Raw genomic sequence first — 17,813 nt, forward strand, 5'->3', positions numbered from 1 at the left:
CAAATCACCACTAAATAAATACATATCTTTGTTCTAATGTTCCTCTTTTCCTTAAAAATTGTTGATACAGACCATTGTATCAATTATAAATGCCGCTTCAGATGCCCAAAAGCTTACTTATAATCTTATATCAATATCAAATTTTACTTAATACATTACAATATTTATCAATATCCATAAATTTCAATTCCATGGTTGCCACATTTTTAATACAAAATAATCTAAATCATCACTACTAATATCAATATCCAATATACTCTAGTGGCACAGAGTTCAAAAACCAAATTCTCTCTATAGAAATAACATCAATAATTGTAAATTAAAAATAGAAACACAATGCAATTATAAATATATCAGGAACATTTTTTTTCATAACAACCATAACAGTATAACTCATATTTAGTTTCTATTCCACTTCCTATCCTTAATTTTTTATTTTGTATCACTACCACTATCCTCATCTCCATCTAATTTGAAAATGAAATTATCATTCAATTTATCATTTGTCAATTTCAATTTGCTAATGTCTATCAAAAATTGGAAACAAAAATGAGCATAAAGAAACTATTTAATAATAATAAAAAAGAGAGAATTGGGAATAGATACCGAGATAGGTAAGTATTGGTGGTTTGGTGTGTATGGTGATTTTATTAGTGACGACAGTATATGATAAAGAGTTAAATGGAAAATAGTGTAGTTTGAGTTATTGGTAGATAATAATAAGAAGTTTTATTATTTGATAAAATTTTTCAACGAGTTGACAATTAATGAAGGGTATTGTTATCTTTTGATCATGTTAAGGGAGGTTTTGGTAATTATATAAACCTTAAGGGAGTCGAGTGAAATTGTCAAAAATCTCAGGGAGATTTCTGAAATTATCCCATACCGAAATTGAAACCCAAGTAGACTCGGAAAGGAATGAATGCCGAAAAACTTGGGACACCAAAAACAGAAGAAAAAGCAAAAGAATTGGCGGAAGAAGCAATGAAAGTGGAACTGAAAACCAAGGAGGAGCTGAAGCCATGGGAGCAGCATTCTGCTGTGATCAGCATTCCTCGTTTTGATTACAACGCCCCTTCTTCTCTCCTCAATCATTCCCACTCCGGCTTCCTCATCACCTGCCCCATCGCCATCAGTAAGGCCTCTCTTCCCATCTCTTCTGTGCAGAAAGTTATGTTCTTTTTTACTCTTCTGTTTTGTTATTTTTGTAATTTATTCGCTTCTTTTATGTAATTTGCATCTGGGTTTTTGAAAATTTTCAATTTGATTGTTTGGGTTAGTTTGGGCAGTGTGGAGATTGATAAAAATGCTTCCTTTGTCTATGTAGAGAGGGAGAATAGTGCAACAAAAGAAGCCATGTCAATTCTTGAAAAAGTAATGAATTCTGCTGGTTTTGTTTCTTCTCAGTTCTCGGGAACAATGTCAAAATAAGGAAATTTTAGACATAAAGAAAATTCATGCTAACTTGAGAATCAGGACAGTTGAATTAGTTTACTGAAGTTGGTTTGGTGGGATTCTTAATTTCTTAGCAAGGTTGGGAACTTGGCGCTTTTGTAAGTGAATAAGACTGTAGCGGGCTTGAATTACCGGTATAATGTGTTTGCTGCTGTAATTGTTTTGGTTTAAGATGAATAGTAGCAATGTTATGGAATAGATGTTTGAATGATTAAGCGTAAGTAAACAGCAAATGGGATGGCAACTATTAGATAAAACTCGTGAAGTTTGGAGAACTGGGTGAGCTATGCAGAAGGTAGGTACAGGCATGTTGTATTCTTCAAACGCATTAGGTATTAAGGGAGGGAGGAAAAACAAACAAACTAAAGTTGTTTTCCGTTTTAAATGTGATAAATGTATGGAAATGAAGTGTAATGCTAATGGTCTTCATTTGTGAGAAAAATGGCAAAATAATGCAGTCGACACTGTTTTCATCTGTTGAACTTAGTTTAGGAAAAACGTTTATCATTTTTGGGTTCTAAACTTGATTAAGATTTCAGTTGGCAGACAACCAGAAGGATAAGATGTCAATTATCCTGCCAATAGGTTATTAACATCTGAGTCTAGTAGCTGGCTTTAAATTTTTTTGCTGATGATCTTCCACTTCACGCATTTATTTGTAATTAGTGCATTGTTAGGTCACAGATTAATATGGTTTATTCCTTGTTTACATCTCTTATTCACCTTGCTTTGCTCACACTCTGTCATTTGTCACTTGGTTCAATCAAGTGACTCCGCTTAAGTCTGCTGTGCCTTCTTGAGTAAATGACATGATTTGTCATCCACAATGCAACACTGGTTTAGTTCTTTATCACCCACATCTTTCCAGTGTGTATATATGAATGGGTTACTATTTTCCTTGAATTTGAAGAGGCATATGTATACATAGTCAGCTTAAGCTTGAGTACACTACTTATATAGGTTAAGGACAAATTCACCTTACTAATATAGAAGTTTTGCATTGTTTTCTTTGAAAATAAAACAGAAACAATTTATAGAAGATATGCAATATTTTGTACCGTAAGAAAAAAAATTATAAATATAAAAGCAATTTAATAAGGATATGATTATATTTCTCTGGAGAATGACATGGTCTTAAGAAATCATAATTCTGTTAGGAGAAGACCATGAGTCCAATTTTGTAAGACATTTTAGACATCAGTATTGCATGCATGAATTATTTAGCTGATTGCCAATCATGTAGCATATGGTCTTAAGAAATAGATATGTAAGCATCATTTTTGCTTTTAAAAATAGAAAGGCATTCTTTGTTGCCGTATCTTTGGATAATGGTCCTTTGTCCATACTTAAAGGAACGTATATAAGCGTGAGATGTTGCACTCTTCTAGGACTATAAGGAACCAAATAATAGGAGGACGATTTAGAGTTTGCTTAAAAACTTGTGGCAGACAACTTTTAGGAATTGTTTTTGGATATATTTACACCAGAAGCCAAGCATTGCCGCAGCTTATCACCATGTGAAAGAGATGAATGAGTTTCAGTCATATTTGAAGTCCCCTCCAAAGCCTGTATCATTTTGTGTGTAGCAAAAGGGAGACAAAGCGTGAACCAACTTGGAGAATGGAGAGGTGTGCATCTGTTCCTTGCAAGATTCTATTCTTTTGACTTCATGGAGTTTTTATAAAAGCTGTGTATACTGAATGTTTTCTTAGGGCTTCAAACTGATTTTGATACATTGATACATGTATGCATTCTGTTCTTTTCCTTATGAATGCCACCAGCATTCACAATTGATGCAACCAATAAAGAGTTTAAGGGAATATTAGATTGAAATATTCTTGGGAACTTGGCTGAAGATTGAGTTTACCCACTTCAAAAAATGGGTAACCTTTTTAGGATCTTGAGTCATTTATTAGAAGTTTTAAGTTCTACATATTTCAGTAGACTTAAAATTTATGGTGCTTTAGTAGTTTATAGGTTTTTATGTGTTATGGGTATTGGATAAACTAACAGTGGAGGGCACTTCAGTCATTGTTTGAGACCATGAGGCTTATACATTGACTTTGATGGAAGGGTTCTTAATTGAAATGTTGTGATTCGTTGCCTCAAGTTCGTGCCATAAGATATTCTGGTCCCTGGGGCTGAAGCCTGGTACAAACTGCATGTTCCACCATACCCATAGCCAGACACCCAGGTATTTTAGGCCATCCATGAAGGAGTTAAAGTTATCCATTGGTGAATTTTTATGCATGGCTATTCTATGTAAATGGTTTTCTCATGAAAACTGGTGGAGAACGGGAGTCTGGTCTAGCTCGTGCTGATCTATCGTTGTTCTTTACGTTTTTTTGTTTTTTGTTTTTTTTGCATTAATTTGTACAAAATCTGATTGACTTTTAGCACTTGTGATCTTAGAAGAGTGCATCTTGCAATAGAACTTTTTTCTCTAATCAGGTTCCATCATGATAGCTGTATTAATTTATGAAATATTGGTTAAAGGAGTGACGCTTAGCACAAGAATAATCAGAACTTGGTTGTACAACAGACGGTCTAGGGAGCAATTCTGACATAATTGTTTTACATGATTGTTAGCAGAGAACTTGCAGTTAAATGAATTGTAGTTCTTTAAGACAATAGCCTGTGATTTTTAGATACTCATGCAGCCGAATTTGTGCAGAATCAGCATGAATGATATTTCTTCACCATATATATATATATTTTTTTGGGGTTTAGGTGATCTGATTGGATTCATTGAATTTCATGTGTATGAACCATCTCCATGGGAAAGCCTGCTTGCATCTAGTGAGTGTAAAGTGTAGAAATCAGCTTAGTGTCCTGTCACCTGTAACTGCAGTACATTTTCTTACATGTCTTCTTGTGTATGTAAAACTAAATAAGTTAATTCAAGTCAAGTCATGTTTATGTTCTGTGAGATGTTGACCAGTTATATGGTAAAATATTCTTTGCAGTACTCTAAATGCTGAAGGTTTTGAAAGTTTGGATGCGAATATGTCAGCTAAGAGCAGAATATCTGTAAGTACAGAGGAGGAACTTGGCAACAGTATGGAGAGGAAAGATGCAGACGATGACTTTGGAGAACCTGGTAATAGTTTAACTCTGGTATTTTAGGTTATACACATGCTCCTACAGATAGTGCAAATTACCATGTATAACTACTGAAATTCCTCCCCCCCCCCCCCAAAAAAAAAAAAAAACTACCTGCAAATCTACAAATTAAATGAAGAGCTGCCCCGGGGGGGGGGGGGGGATTTGTCTGCAAGAATAGGTAATATTGCTTATATGCATGAAATAATGAGAAGAAGTTTATTAAAAAAATATGTTACTATAAAAACAGGGAATGAGTAGTTAATTGAAGAAGGGTAAAAAAACATCTTATGATAGCTGCATCCCTCTGACATACTTATTTAGCCTAGTTTGACTTTGTAAAAGCCTCTAATACTGCCCATATGTGAGAATTCTTCCCCCAACCTACCTTTAGCAAAAGTATTCTGCTTACCCAGTTTGCTACAAATAGTTTATGTGAGAGGTATGTATCTGTGAAGGTTTTGGCTTCTTAAAAGAGATGATTTCAAGGCAAGATTTGGTGGATTGCAAGTTACAAAGAATTGCTGGAGAAAACTTGTACAACCCAAAATATTAGCAGCGGACAAAGGATGAAATGGGATTTCCCTTGCAAAAATGAATAGATAGCTGTGTTTCATTGGACAATTAGCTGTTAGAATGAATGAACAGAATGTACTCTAAAAAAGTTGTACAAGTTTTAAGTAATTGTGTTGTTTCAATTGTCTATTCTGTCTTTCAACAGCCCCATATTGATGTATGGTGTGTGAACTGGAGAAGAACAATAAACAATTCTTTTCTTAATGACAAAAGCAATGAAAGAATCAGAAAGATAATTGTAATTTGGTACTTACAAAAAAACATGTAGATATTATGGTGTCTTAACTTCCCCGTTAAGGTAGACAGTGAAGCAGAATATCTTAGATCACACACTACATTCAGCTAGCTAGGGCTTGATTATCAAAATTACAGAAATCATGTTTAAAAAATAAGTTTCAAAATGCACTAAGATAGAGGACATATTGCTCATTAATTAACTTGGATATCAAACAAAATATGATTGTGCTTCCTCTATTCAGAGAGGATTAAAACATAAAACCCAAAAATAAGGAACTTAAACAATTTTGGTCTGTAGTCGGTTTGGCAGAGAACTTGAGTCAGTTTGGCATGTAGTCAACTTATCACAGGCTGGTGGTGGTGGTAAACTCCGTGCTTGGAAACTCAAGAAGCAAATGATGGCTTTAAGCTTAAGGGTAACTTTTGGTTCCTGTAGATCCCCAATTTATGGCTTGGGAGGATTCTATTTTCACCTTACTGAAGATGGTCCTAATTATGTCATGAAGCCTGACGATGAAGAGGATCACGCAGTTTACTTCAACAATGCCCCTCCAAGCCTGAGAATGGGTGGCTCAAAGTTCCTCCCATGCTTGCATGCAGATTTTTGCCCACTCACCAAGCAATCAGTGGTAGCAAAATCTATGTCCTTATGGAATGAGGTAGACGATCAATGGGCATCCTCTGAGCTGTAATTTTCCATTTGGTGAACCTCCTGTTGAAGGATCTCTCTCTTTCCCTCCATTGGAACAAGAATTTGCCCCTCAGCGCCACATCCTGTTTCCTATCGGTGCTGGGGATCAAGTTGTTATTGTGTGTTTTGATGCGGAAATTGACAAAAGTGTTCAAGGTTTGTCGAGGATCGCGATTGGTTCATTATTATCCCTCGTGTGTGGAAGGGAATTACTTGTTCACAACTTTCGGCATCAGTGTTTTTGCCTATCATATATTTGACAGGAGTTTATTTGAATGACCTGCTCCGTTCTGTAGTAAAGTCAAAGGGATTGCCTGACCAGAAGTGGATGGCAAGAATAAGCATATGAGGATGTGTATCTATATACGGTGAGATTTTTTTTTCCCTTTAATTCTATTCTGTAATAGTACATATGTTTGGCAAATTGGTGAACTCAAATGTTTTTTGCCACTGCACTTTTAATACCCCGTTGTTGTATGAATCTCCTTGTTGACTTTTACTGCGGTTATTTTCACTCCATTTCCAGAAAATCCACTCCACTTAAATATTTAAAATAGAAGTTTTACTGAGCCTGATTTTGAATTCTAAATGAATCTGATTTTAAGGAAGCCCATTGAGATCATTTGCCAACATCCAAAGCATACTTCAAGAATATGAGAAATTAATTATATGTTTATCTTCACTTTGCCTATCCAAATCCAGTACTTTGTGCATTAGCTCAATAGGCATATCATAGAACCCAAAGGCATCAGTTTACATGGCCTGTGGTATCTGAATCGCATTGATTGAAACAGGTTCCATGCTGTGTTCATCGCAACACTGTCGAGTTTGAGTGTGAACCTCCAACTTTCTGCTGTGATATATAATGCCAAGTTTTAGCTTAGCTCTTCTTGAAAATCACAAAGAGTTGCTTAGAGTTATTCACTTCCAAAATCGAGGATTCAAATTCAATTTAGGAAAACATCCCGGCATTTAATGACGTGTTCTCAATCACATTAGAGTTTACACATTTCAGGTTCAAGAACACAAGCACCATAACAAGTGTGGTTGGTTGTTTTGCAGAAGCGATAGAACAAAGTATATACAGCTGAAAAAAATAAATAAATAAAAGGAAACAACAAGCTGCAGCAAACAACAAAACATATCAAACGCTAGAAAGAACAAAATCCTTGCAAGAATTATGTGGAAATACCAAAATACATGAAAAAGAATGATCATATAGTCAAAATCCTCGAAGCCAATTAAAAATTAGAAGCCAGGAGGGCACCTTAATCAATCAAACCATAGTTTAATTTAGAATTCCATTTTATGTTGTTTCAATTAATTGGCTCTAAATATTATAGCTATGAGGCTAAATAAAACCACCGGCAGAGGAGAAAGTTGGCGTCAGAAAGACAATCAAATTCTTGTAATCCTCAAGTCTAAGAATTTAGCATGATAATCAGCACATCATACTACGTCTAAATTGCCGACAGAAAATGGAAGTGTAATATTTTATCTTTATAAATGTCTTTGAGTGGAACTTCTTTAGGTTACAGGACAAATCATCGCAAATGTGATCTTCTACATATAACCCTTTGTTTTCACCATTTTTTTCCCTTCTTCTTGTGTTTCGTTTTTTGTTTTCCATATTTCTCTTTTCAAGTCAATGGTCTTATTTTTTTTATTATGTTTCTTGATTGCAACTTTTTGTGTGCTAGAGGAAACCTATGCATGAGTACAGGTCAAAGAAAGTTCAAGGATGCAAGTAACGTATTATAATTTCCTTTTGAGTAAGGTGACTGTAATTTGACTTCAATAGAAAGGAAATCAGTTGCGAATGAGTTTGGATAGTGTTTTGTGATATCAAACCACTATCAGTTAAATTTTATTTGAGAAAAATATACATACAAACTAAGGATATAGAAAGAAAAAAAAAAAGGAACACTGAACCTTCAGTTTGGACTTTGGACTTTGAAAGGTGTTATCGAAGCTTTACTAATTTGACAAACTTCATCTTTTATGCTTCATACACTTTGATCTTGTTTTTTCTTCGGTAGATGCTCTGTTCTATGTCTTGCTGAACCAGAAAAATTTTGATGGAGTTAACTGGAAAATGAAAATCTAAATCCATACTTGTACATACGCATATTTTGAGGAATTGAGGTTGATTGTTACTATTTCAATATGAACTTAAGTCAATTGTAACATCTGGTGGCTACAGTCGTGAAACTCTGCTCTTTAGATTTTGAAACAATGATTTCACGCAGAAAATCGTGGAGACCACATGTAGCCAATGTGCCATCGGTCGATCTGGATTTAACTTGGATTAAGCTTCTGTTGATGAGTTCTTTCATATATCTCATAGCAATATCGGTGGATGTTATCCCTTCTTTCTGTTCTACAAATCCTAGTGCAATCCATTTCAGAAGTATATCATCCACGCCAATTGGATAATCTTCAGGGTAGATGCTTAGATACAATAGGCAGCTTTTAAGATAGTGAGGCAAATCATTGTAGCTAAGTAAGAGTACCCTTTTGATCCTGTCAAGCTTACCACTGCCATCTGCCTCGCCACCAAAACCATGAAGAATCATCTCCCATTCATCTGTCTTTTCCTTGTCCTTCAGAGCCATAACACCACCTATTGCAACAATTGCAAGCGGTAGGCCCTCACATTTTTTCAGTACTTTTTTAACAACTTCTTCTACATTTGGAGGACAGTCATTGCTCTGAAATGTTCTATTGCAAAACAGAGTCCAAGACTCTTTATCAGAAAGAGGCTCCATCTTATAGACGAAGTCAAGTGATCCTAAACAGGACGCAGAAGCTACATCAGCCATTCGTGTTGTCAATACAGCATGACTAGCGGTATTGCAGTCAGGCAATACACATTTGATAGCTTCCCAGGCATCTATACTCCACACATCATCAAGGACAAGAATGTACCTTTTTTCCTGGAGGAAGTCTCTGACAAATTCAATCAGCATATTATCATCCATGGATTCCACTCGGCGAGGGACCGGCCGTCTGATTTCGTTGTACAACTGTTGGATCAGGTTCTTGATGATGTCCCTGAACTGAAAATTTTGAGAAACAGTTATCCAGGCGTGGCTCTGAAATTGTTTCTTCACTGCAGCGTCATCATAGACTTTTTTCACCAGGGTAGTCTTCCCGAGTCCCCCCATTCCCACAACCGAAACTACTTTCAATTGGGAATGGTCATCAACGATTTTTGAGATGAGCTCTGCTTTTGGCTTATCAATCCCAACAAGTCGAGCTTCTTCAATGAAGAGTGATTGAGCACGAATGTCAAAATCTGCATTCACCTGACGAGAAGAGCTGAAGCCTCTTTCTTGAGTACCATATAGGGACTGGTACCTCTGATGCCTTGCTGAAATCTCTCCAACTCTGGCCTTGATGTCTTTTATCTCCAAAGAAATTTGATGGCGAGCTTTCAGATTCTTTATTGAGTTATAGATCTTTCCAACCTTGCCATAGAATCCATCCATGTAACCACGAGCAAAGCGGAAGGTAAAATCATCGAGAACATCCTGTGTATCATAAGCAACTTCTCGAACCTGCTTTAGCCATTCTTGGAGTTGAGAATCATTAATATTGTCGTCCTTTGCTTCAGCTTCTCTGAGGAAAGCCTTCATGCTCCCGAGTTCATCTTTGATGAATTGAACATCTGATTTAAGCCCCCCCAAAAGTGTGATCTCTTGGTAAAGCAAAGTTGAGATCTGGTTAATCAAAAAACGTACAGCACTCTCTGCCATGATGCTCAATCAAATTTCTCAAGAGTCGGCAGGCCAAGACTTCACAGTGGCAAATGATCAATGGAAAAAGGAAGGTACCTTATTGCTGCTTTTTGTGATGCTGTCTCTTCCAATAATGCTTTCCAGAGTGCAAAGGACAATTAAGTGGCTTTCCCTATATACAATTAAGGTCAAAATGGTCCATAGTCAAAAGTTTCTCATTAATTTTTTGCAAGTGGCTTTCCCTATATACAATTGCACGATTCAGTCATTGGATGCCTGCGGTCCCATATTCTATTCAATAAACTGTTTTTTTTTTTTATTCTGAGTGTCACCTACAATTGTCAGTGTTCTTGGCCAAAGTCGTTCTATTATAATTGCTTCAGGTTCCAAAAACTAGAGTCATGTTTTATAATAAAAATTGTAAGTGGCAAATGTAAACCAATGGAATGGTTGCATTATTTCACACACGCGTTTGTTTCTGATAGTTACAGCCCTTATCAACATCACACTGAAGTTGGCTTTGAAAGGAAAAAACAAAAAAGTCACATTCAACTTTCGATTCTTGGTTCCACAGTATCTTGTGAGGTCAGAAATTAGCTGGACATCACATGGTTGCCCAATGGAAAAGACCAAATGCTATGAACCTTCGGATCAACGATCATGATAATATCAAATTAATTTACTCTTTTTCACACACGCGTTGCATTATTTCACACACGCGTTTGTTTCTGATAGTTACAGCCCTTATCAACATCACACTGAAGTTGGCTTTGAAAGGAAAAAACAAAAAAGTCACATTCAACTTTCGATTCTTGGTTCCACAATATCTTGTGAGGTCAGAAATTAGCTGGACATCACATGGTTGCCCAAAAATGTTTGTGAAATTTTTTTTTTAAAAAAATGTTGGCATTGAAAAGGGGCAATATATCACTGGAAAAGTTATTAAAATTAAATGTGCCCATATTTCTTTCAATGACTGAAAATTGAGATATACATAGAAGTGGTAGATAACAACCGGAAGAGGCTCATGCTACGAGTGCAGTGAATCATTATTAGTTTTAGTGTCAAAGAGGGGCAAATTACGCTTTATTCCCCTGTGGTTTAGTATTTTTTTTACGTAACCCTCCTATGATTTCAAAATCTATACATAACCCCTCATAATTTGGATTAAAGTGTCAAAATGACGAAATTTACAATCCGTAACGGAGTTAACTAAACTATCAAAAATACCCCTATATAAAGTTGAAAATTTTTTATTAACCACAGGGAGTTATGTATATATATATATATATTAAAAATGATAAGGGGGTTATATGGTAAAGCACTAAACCATAAGGGGATTATATAGTAAAATATAAAATCATACGAGATTAGAGTGTCATGCATATTATGTTTATATATTTTGGTCACTCCATCTATTTTAGTTTTTAAACAAAAGTAATTTCGACATTTTTATAGGTTCTGTTACAGATGATCATTTCCGTCACTTTGACACTTTAATCCAAATTATGAGGGATTATATATAACTTTTAAAACTATACGAGGGTTATGTAAAAATTAGCTATACCACAGGGAGGTAAAGTGTAACTTGCCCGTCAAAGATCAATAATTCTCTACTAATGGTTGCTCTCAGAGCTTATGTATATGTTTGCTATGGCCGAGTTGATTCATATGCTCATTTGACAATTAACTTCTACTTAGTCCACGCTATAACTTCAAGCTGGCTACTGTTTCAACTACTATTTTGGCATCTCTTTCCTATTTGTAACACCTTAGTGGTTAATATGTCGGATGATTCATAGAGTTTATGAAACTGGCCACAACCAGTAAAATCCAAAACTCTGGAACCGATTTACTATTTTTCTTTTTTTGTTTTACAATTAAATGTTTGAACTGGGGTTGAACAGTATACTAAAAACTTATCATTTGCTTCACGAGGAATTTTATGTATGTTCGAAACAACTATTAGACATGATCCAGGAACAATAGAAAAGTTTCAAGTGGATATATGAGGATCTTACTTACTAATTTACATGTTAAGTGAAATCCACTTGACATGTTATATAAAATCAGGTGGAACCCTTGTATTTCATTGGTTTGAAAACAATTATTAGGCATGATCGATATAAAATTTTCCTCCATTTCACTTAGCAGTTCAAAATTTTTTTTTTTAAAAAAAATAGATTAATTCACGTTGCTCTTCCCCCATTACCGCTATCTTCTGTCTTTCAATTCCTCTTCAATCGATACATGAATATACCATCGGAAATAGTGACTGAACCCTTCCATCCTTACTTTGCACTCCCTTGCGCTAGCCATGTTTTGATCCATAGACCATGTCACTATAATCACAAAATATGTGGATGTATGACAAGCTTCTCAATGTTCAAATGTCCTACATTCACATTTTATTATTGGAATGGTACTCCCAATTCTATGAAGATAATACACTATTATTCATAAATTTTAATAAATGTTAGTTTTTGAAAAAAGAAAAACAGAAAAGAGGAGATTCTCAAAAGTATCTGACATCGTAGTTGACTCAAGTCTCGCCATATTCGTTCTGTTCATCCGCTAATACCAAACATACCTTTGTTTTTTCATTTTCAAATTTCAGCTACTAGAAATAATTTTATAAAGCAAGGGGCAAATATTAATTAAAGGAAAAGTCATGCACGAACCAATGGCTCTCTGTGTACAAGCTTATTGCTCGAATAAATAGGTAGGATGTTAATGCTTATACGACAAATTGTGAATGTTAACAAGAGTGACAGTTGTTTGAATATTATAGAACTCAAATAATTGACAAATGTACACATCTTTAGCCTTATATAGAACTTTCAATTATTTATTATATATACACACACACACAGAGACATGTACGTATATACAAAGTGGCTAAGGAACTTTTCCAGTGACTTTCGTCGTCCTCCATTTGGTTATGGTTTGCACGTGAGTCTTGGTTTTGCTGTTTTGGTTGAGTGAAGAAAGCTAGAAGTGTGAGGCTTGTTTGCATATTTTTTTGAATTAATCTTTTCTATACTGACAATGTATATACTATCAGTTTTGGACAAATAATAGCTATACAAAATTTAAATTTGAAATTCAACTTTTATACATGTATCATAAATTCAATAGTGATAATGCATATAACGTCCGTGTATATAGGATTTAGTCTTTTTTATTGGCAGTGGTAATTATATCATGTCCTGTTGGAGATTAAAGTATCGCACTTTTAGTGGTTGCGGGTTTATTTTGTTTGTGTGTGATTCATTTTGTGTAGAGAATCCTATGATCTAAAAAAGCAAGCCAAGTAGGTTGAAAACTCAGGTTCTTCAGTTGTAGCACGGATTAGAAAGTAAAAAGAAAGCGGCAAAGTTATATTACTAAGACACAATTAGGTCACATTGAAACAGGTGTTTGGACGCCTGGTTCTGAACTACTTGCCACTCATAGTCACGGTGGTAATATAGTAGGCGTTGACAAACTTCAACTCCATAATCAGAATCTACATAGAACACTGTCTCATAATGTAGCTTCTACATTAGATAGCCTGTGCTTTCGATTTGCTTCAACATCTAAGGATAATGCAGAATCTCAGCATAAGAGTTCTTCTTCTCTTGCACCAGTGGAAGGTATAACTATTGTTTGGTTTCCTCTTTTGATTCCATCTAAATAGCATAAAAAGCTATTTGATTCTTTCTATAGAAATTCTTTCTGTTAATGCAGTTGAGCTTCCACTGCTCTCCCATTTAGTCTGCCTACGATCCATGACGAGAATTCTTATATACAGCTTGGGCATGTCCTAACCTATGAACAATGTGATTTTTGAAGCTAGACCCTCAAGTGAAGATATATAGTTAATTTTTAATGATATATATTCCAACCCCGTAGAGGATTCATTGGGAATTAACTTCTCACAGCTTCCAGGCGTGTCTTTCTAATTTATTGTTCTACAGAAATTTTTTATCAGACATGTCAATGAGTGGGATATTATTCAGATCCAATCCAGATCCACCATATTTATTTGGGGTTTGGATTTAAGTTTTTAAATTCATACCCTACTCAGAGCAATACCCTATAAAAGAATTATGCATTTGAGTAGGGTCTGATTTTATATGATTCATACTTAAACCCAAATCCAAACTTAAATCCTATCTATCTATAACATAGCCTGATGCAATATAAAACTTTTGAATACATCAGGCTATGTTATAGACAGATTGTTTTCCAGGATTTTTGAGTTTAGAAACTTGTTCTTTTGGTGATAAGAGATTTTCTAGGATAAGTTCACAAATTTCATATTGAATCAGACTATGTTATTAACTGATTGTTTTTCCAAGATTTTTGAGCTTGGAGACTCGTTCTTTCTGTGAGTACTCGAGCTTGATAAGGATCGATTTGGCTTGATAAGTACTCCAGCCTTATCGAATCAAGTTCGAGCTTAAACAATTTCCTCACAAGTCGAGCTCAAGCCATATATTAGTTGCTCAAACGAGTTTGAACTCGAGTTCAAGTACCAGTATCACCTATCGAGTTCGAGATTCAGTCGAGTTTGAGTATGGCACTACTCAACCTCGACTCGGCTCGTTTTCATCGCTTATACCAACTAGACTTATTTTATTGTTCATTTAAGTCCGAACACATTTTACTTACAGCACTAAGAGCATAGTTGATAAAATACAGGACAGATATAATACGAGATGCTATCTGCATACATATTAGACTAGTTTTTTTTTTATCAAAAGTATGATTAAAATTCAGCATAAAAATACGTGTTCGGGAAAATTACTCATATAAAATCGTACATAAATAGTATGAACATATTTGAAAGTTACAAAACTAAAAATATGGATAGATTTACTATAGTTTTCAAAGAATATGCTGCTCTCTTATACCAATCTTAAAATTATTTTCATGTATGAGATGTTACATTTATTAATTTTGTTACCATATTGCTTAAATATGTATAATCTACAGTTATTATGTTATATGTGACTCTTATTTGTATATAACTCATAAACATGTCATTATCATTACTCAAATTTTAAAATTTTTTAAATTGAAGTATAATTTGCGAAGATGATACATTATAAAAGTTTATTACGTGTTTTGTATGGTTAATTGAAAAGTATAAGTATTTTTCAAAATATTTTTGAAATGCAGGAAATATTAATGTTTTTTGGAATGATACGTAAGAACGTATATTCTATGAGTATAATATTAGTATATACGAACTAGGATAAGAGAAAACAATAGGAACCAACTAATACTTCAAATAATTTACCCATTTTACATCCCAACTTTCTTGAAGCATTCTCCACTGGAAGAACCAATTCAGACAAATACCTTACCCCTATTTTTTTTCTATTTTTTCCACTAGTTGCTCAAATGAATTGTTTTGGATATAACTAAAATGGTTAATAATTGTAGAATACAATGAGATATCTGCACCACTTGTAAAACCTACCAAAGAAATCCGTATTCTAAATTTCAAATTTTTGTCTACTAAGCATTTCGTCATGCTAAAACAAAAATTACTAGGCATTTCATCATACAGAGGGGAATAAATTTGTATCACAATCACTCTACAATCAAGATTAACGTAACAATAATTTTTTCTAACGAACAAGAACTTTGTACAAAATGCTATGTATTAGTTATTAAGAATTCATCTTGCATAAATAAAGTTCCGAGTGAATTTTACTTCGTTACACTGAATGCTCCTCATTTGCTTATAAAAAAATTCTCTTAAGTAAAAACACATGGATTAAAGATGCTAAAAGTACAGGAAAAAAGAGGAGGTAAAGAGCTAGTGTTGCACCATGGAAGTTCACGTACATTGAACATATAATTGAAAAATGCATTTATTCAGGAAAAATTTTGTGGAAATAAAATTATTTGTTATAAAAAATATTCTCAATTTTTTGTTATAAAAAAACTCATGGGACTCCGTCGCAGTATTCTCAATTCTTATTGGGCATTTGCTGGTTCTAGTCTCATGTATATTAAATATTCCCAACTAATCAAAATCTACGGGTTCATTATTTAGAATGCAACCAATAAGAACCAAAAAACAACCCTTCATAAGTTCTCTTAATAGCAACAAATGAGACAAGGAAAGTTGAAACCATTCTTTCCCAAATTGGAGTTTTCAAAAGGCAAATACATATATATATATATATATATATATATAAAAGGGTCTCACGCACTCTCTCTCTTCATTTTACTGTGTAAAAAGGCAATATTGCCTATTTATCAGTTGTGTCTATTCGTAAACTGCTGCAATTGCCCTAAGGCTTCACAGTTGCTATAAAAGAGTTCCTTTGCCTTTTTCTTCACTATCAAAACCATTCTTTCCCTACCATTATACATTTTCTAGCAATGGCAAAAGATTAAAATTGCGAGGGCCTACTAGATCACGTGAAACGGGAGGAAATCAATGATATTTGAAAATCACAAGTCTGGAAGAATTCCTGAATTTTACCAATTGCTTCTATCTTCCATAGGTAACATTTTTAAAGATTGATCTTTTTCATAATTTTTTTTGTTTTATTAGAAGCATATATGTTACAAGTTTGAACATAACAATTCAATATTTTGATTAGAGATCTTTTTTGTTTTTGGATAGTTTAAGTTATAAAAAATAATATATTTGTAGAAAAAAGGTCAATTTGCAGTAGTATGCCAATATACTAGTTTGCTTGGATTGCCATTCTCGGGACAAAAATCTCATGTTTTTCGGAAATATTTCCTTGACACATTTTCAATTATCTTTTTACTTCATATACATCACATCTAAAAAAGTGTTACAATATACCCTTCCAGAAAATGCAATCCAAACAATATACTTCCATGATCAATCATAGTAGTATTGTGATTAGGAACCTTTTTTTACGGTTAGAATAAAAAAACTAAAAAAGAAAAATAGAACCTAAACAACAAAATTGATTATGTGACTTGACTTTCATGATTACTTGAAATAATTCTAATTAAGGTGAAGATAACTTGTAGTATTTCGGGTAATTTTTTTCAAAAGTCAAAAGGCTGTTTGGGTACAAAAGAATATGAGTACTAAACTATAGGTTTAAACTTAATTTCATTTAAATCAAAAGAAGGGAAGGATTTAGGCATGTCAATTGGGCCATTTGAAGCGAGATTTAACAAACTCAGGTTCTGCTTTTATAGTTAGTATCACTTTCGAATTTCGAAGTATGGGTTTTAGATTGATAAATGTGAAACTTATACTTGACTCACAAAATATTTAGATTGTGAGTTTAATTCGAACTTAACTTAAGCTCACTTGTAATTCCTTAATTTCTCTAATATAATTACTATAATTATTGAGTATTAAACTAATTTAATATCCACATGACCATAACATTAAAACTATACAAGAACCGGTAATAGTTCATTAAAAAAATATATAAACCAAGAATTTTTCAACAATAATATATCCAATTAATTCAATGTACATGGAAAATAGTAATAAAATATGATCAATAGTCAATAAATTTTCAAAGATCCTCAATTTGCTCGTACTAAGATTTCTCCTTCTAAATCTTTTGACATAATTTTGTATATTTAATATTCCTTATATATATATTGACAAATAACTCATAAGTATTATTATATATTTAGATATATAATTATATATGTGTATATCAAAATATGAATATATTACATATAATTATATATATATATATATATATATATATATATATATATATATATATATATATATATATATATATATATATATGCATATTAAAGGGTTGAACCTCTATTGGGTTTGATCCTATTAAGGCCCAAACTCTGCTCACATTTAATTTGGGATTAGACCCAACTTCAACCCAACTCAATGAAAGGTCAGGCTCATTAGATTTTTTTTAAGAACCGAGTTCAAGCTGACCAGATCCCTTTGATAGTCCTAAAAGGATTGCCTCCTCTACAAAAAAAAAAAAAAAAAAAATCAGTTTTTGCCGCGCATCCAATATGTGATAAAAAGTACT

General features: G+C 33.7%; 2 protein-coding genes across 10 annotated transcripts; one reads left to right on the forward strand and one right to left on the reverse strand.

Annotated features, from left to right (window-relative positions):
* Positions 1-935: 935 nt before the first annotated feature.
* Positions 936-6,560, forward strand: LOC113717685 (uncharacterized). Of its 9 annotated transcripts, none has more exons than XR_011825327.1 (4): positions 936-3,083; positions 4,422-4,555; positions 5,669-5,786; positions 5,877-6,560. XR_011825327.1 is itself a non-coding variant. In XM_072072488.1 (4 exons), the coding sequence occupies exons 2-4, from the start codon at positions 3,618-3,620 to the stop codon at positions 5,872-5,874; spliced, it is 234 nt and encodes a 77-aa protein (XP_071928589.1). In that variant the 5' UTR covers positions 936-3,083; positions 3,529-3,617; the 3' UTR covers positions 5,875-6,560. The 9 variants fall into 9 exon arrangements, 2 of the variants coding, with proteins under 2 accessions (XP_071928589.1, XP_071928588.1); XR_011825325.1 differs by lacking the exons at positions 5,669-5,786; positions 5,877-6,560 and adding an exon at positions 5,016-5,260 and having other exon boundaries at positions 936-1,135; positions 1,328-3,083; XR_011825326.1 differs by lacking the exons at positions 5,669-5,786; positions 5,877-6,560 and adding an exon at positions 5,016-5,260 and having other exon boundaries at positions 936-1,135; positions 2,904-3,083.
* A 1,585-nt stretch (positions 6,561-8,145) lies between these two features.
* Positions 8,146-10,045, reverse strand: LOC113719491 (disease resistance protein RPM1-like). The gene has a single exon (XM_027244699.2). It carries the CDS (start codon positions 9,817-9,819, stop codon positions 8,239-8,241), a length of 1,581 nt encoding a protein of 526 aa, XP_027100500.1. The 5' UTR covers positions 9,820-10,045; the 3' UTR covers positions 8,146-8,238.
* Between the last annotated feature and the right edge of the window lie 7,768 nt (positions 10,046-17,813).

Source organism: Coffea arabica, chromosome 11e (genome assembly GCF_036785885.1).
Source record: "Coffea arabica cultivar ET-39 chromosome 11e, Coffea Arabica ET-39 HiFi, whole genome shotgun sequence".
Lineage (NCBI taxonomy): Eukaryota > Viridiplantae > Streptophyta > Magnoliopsida > Gentianales > Rubiaceae > Coffea > Coffea arabica.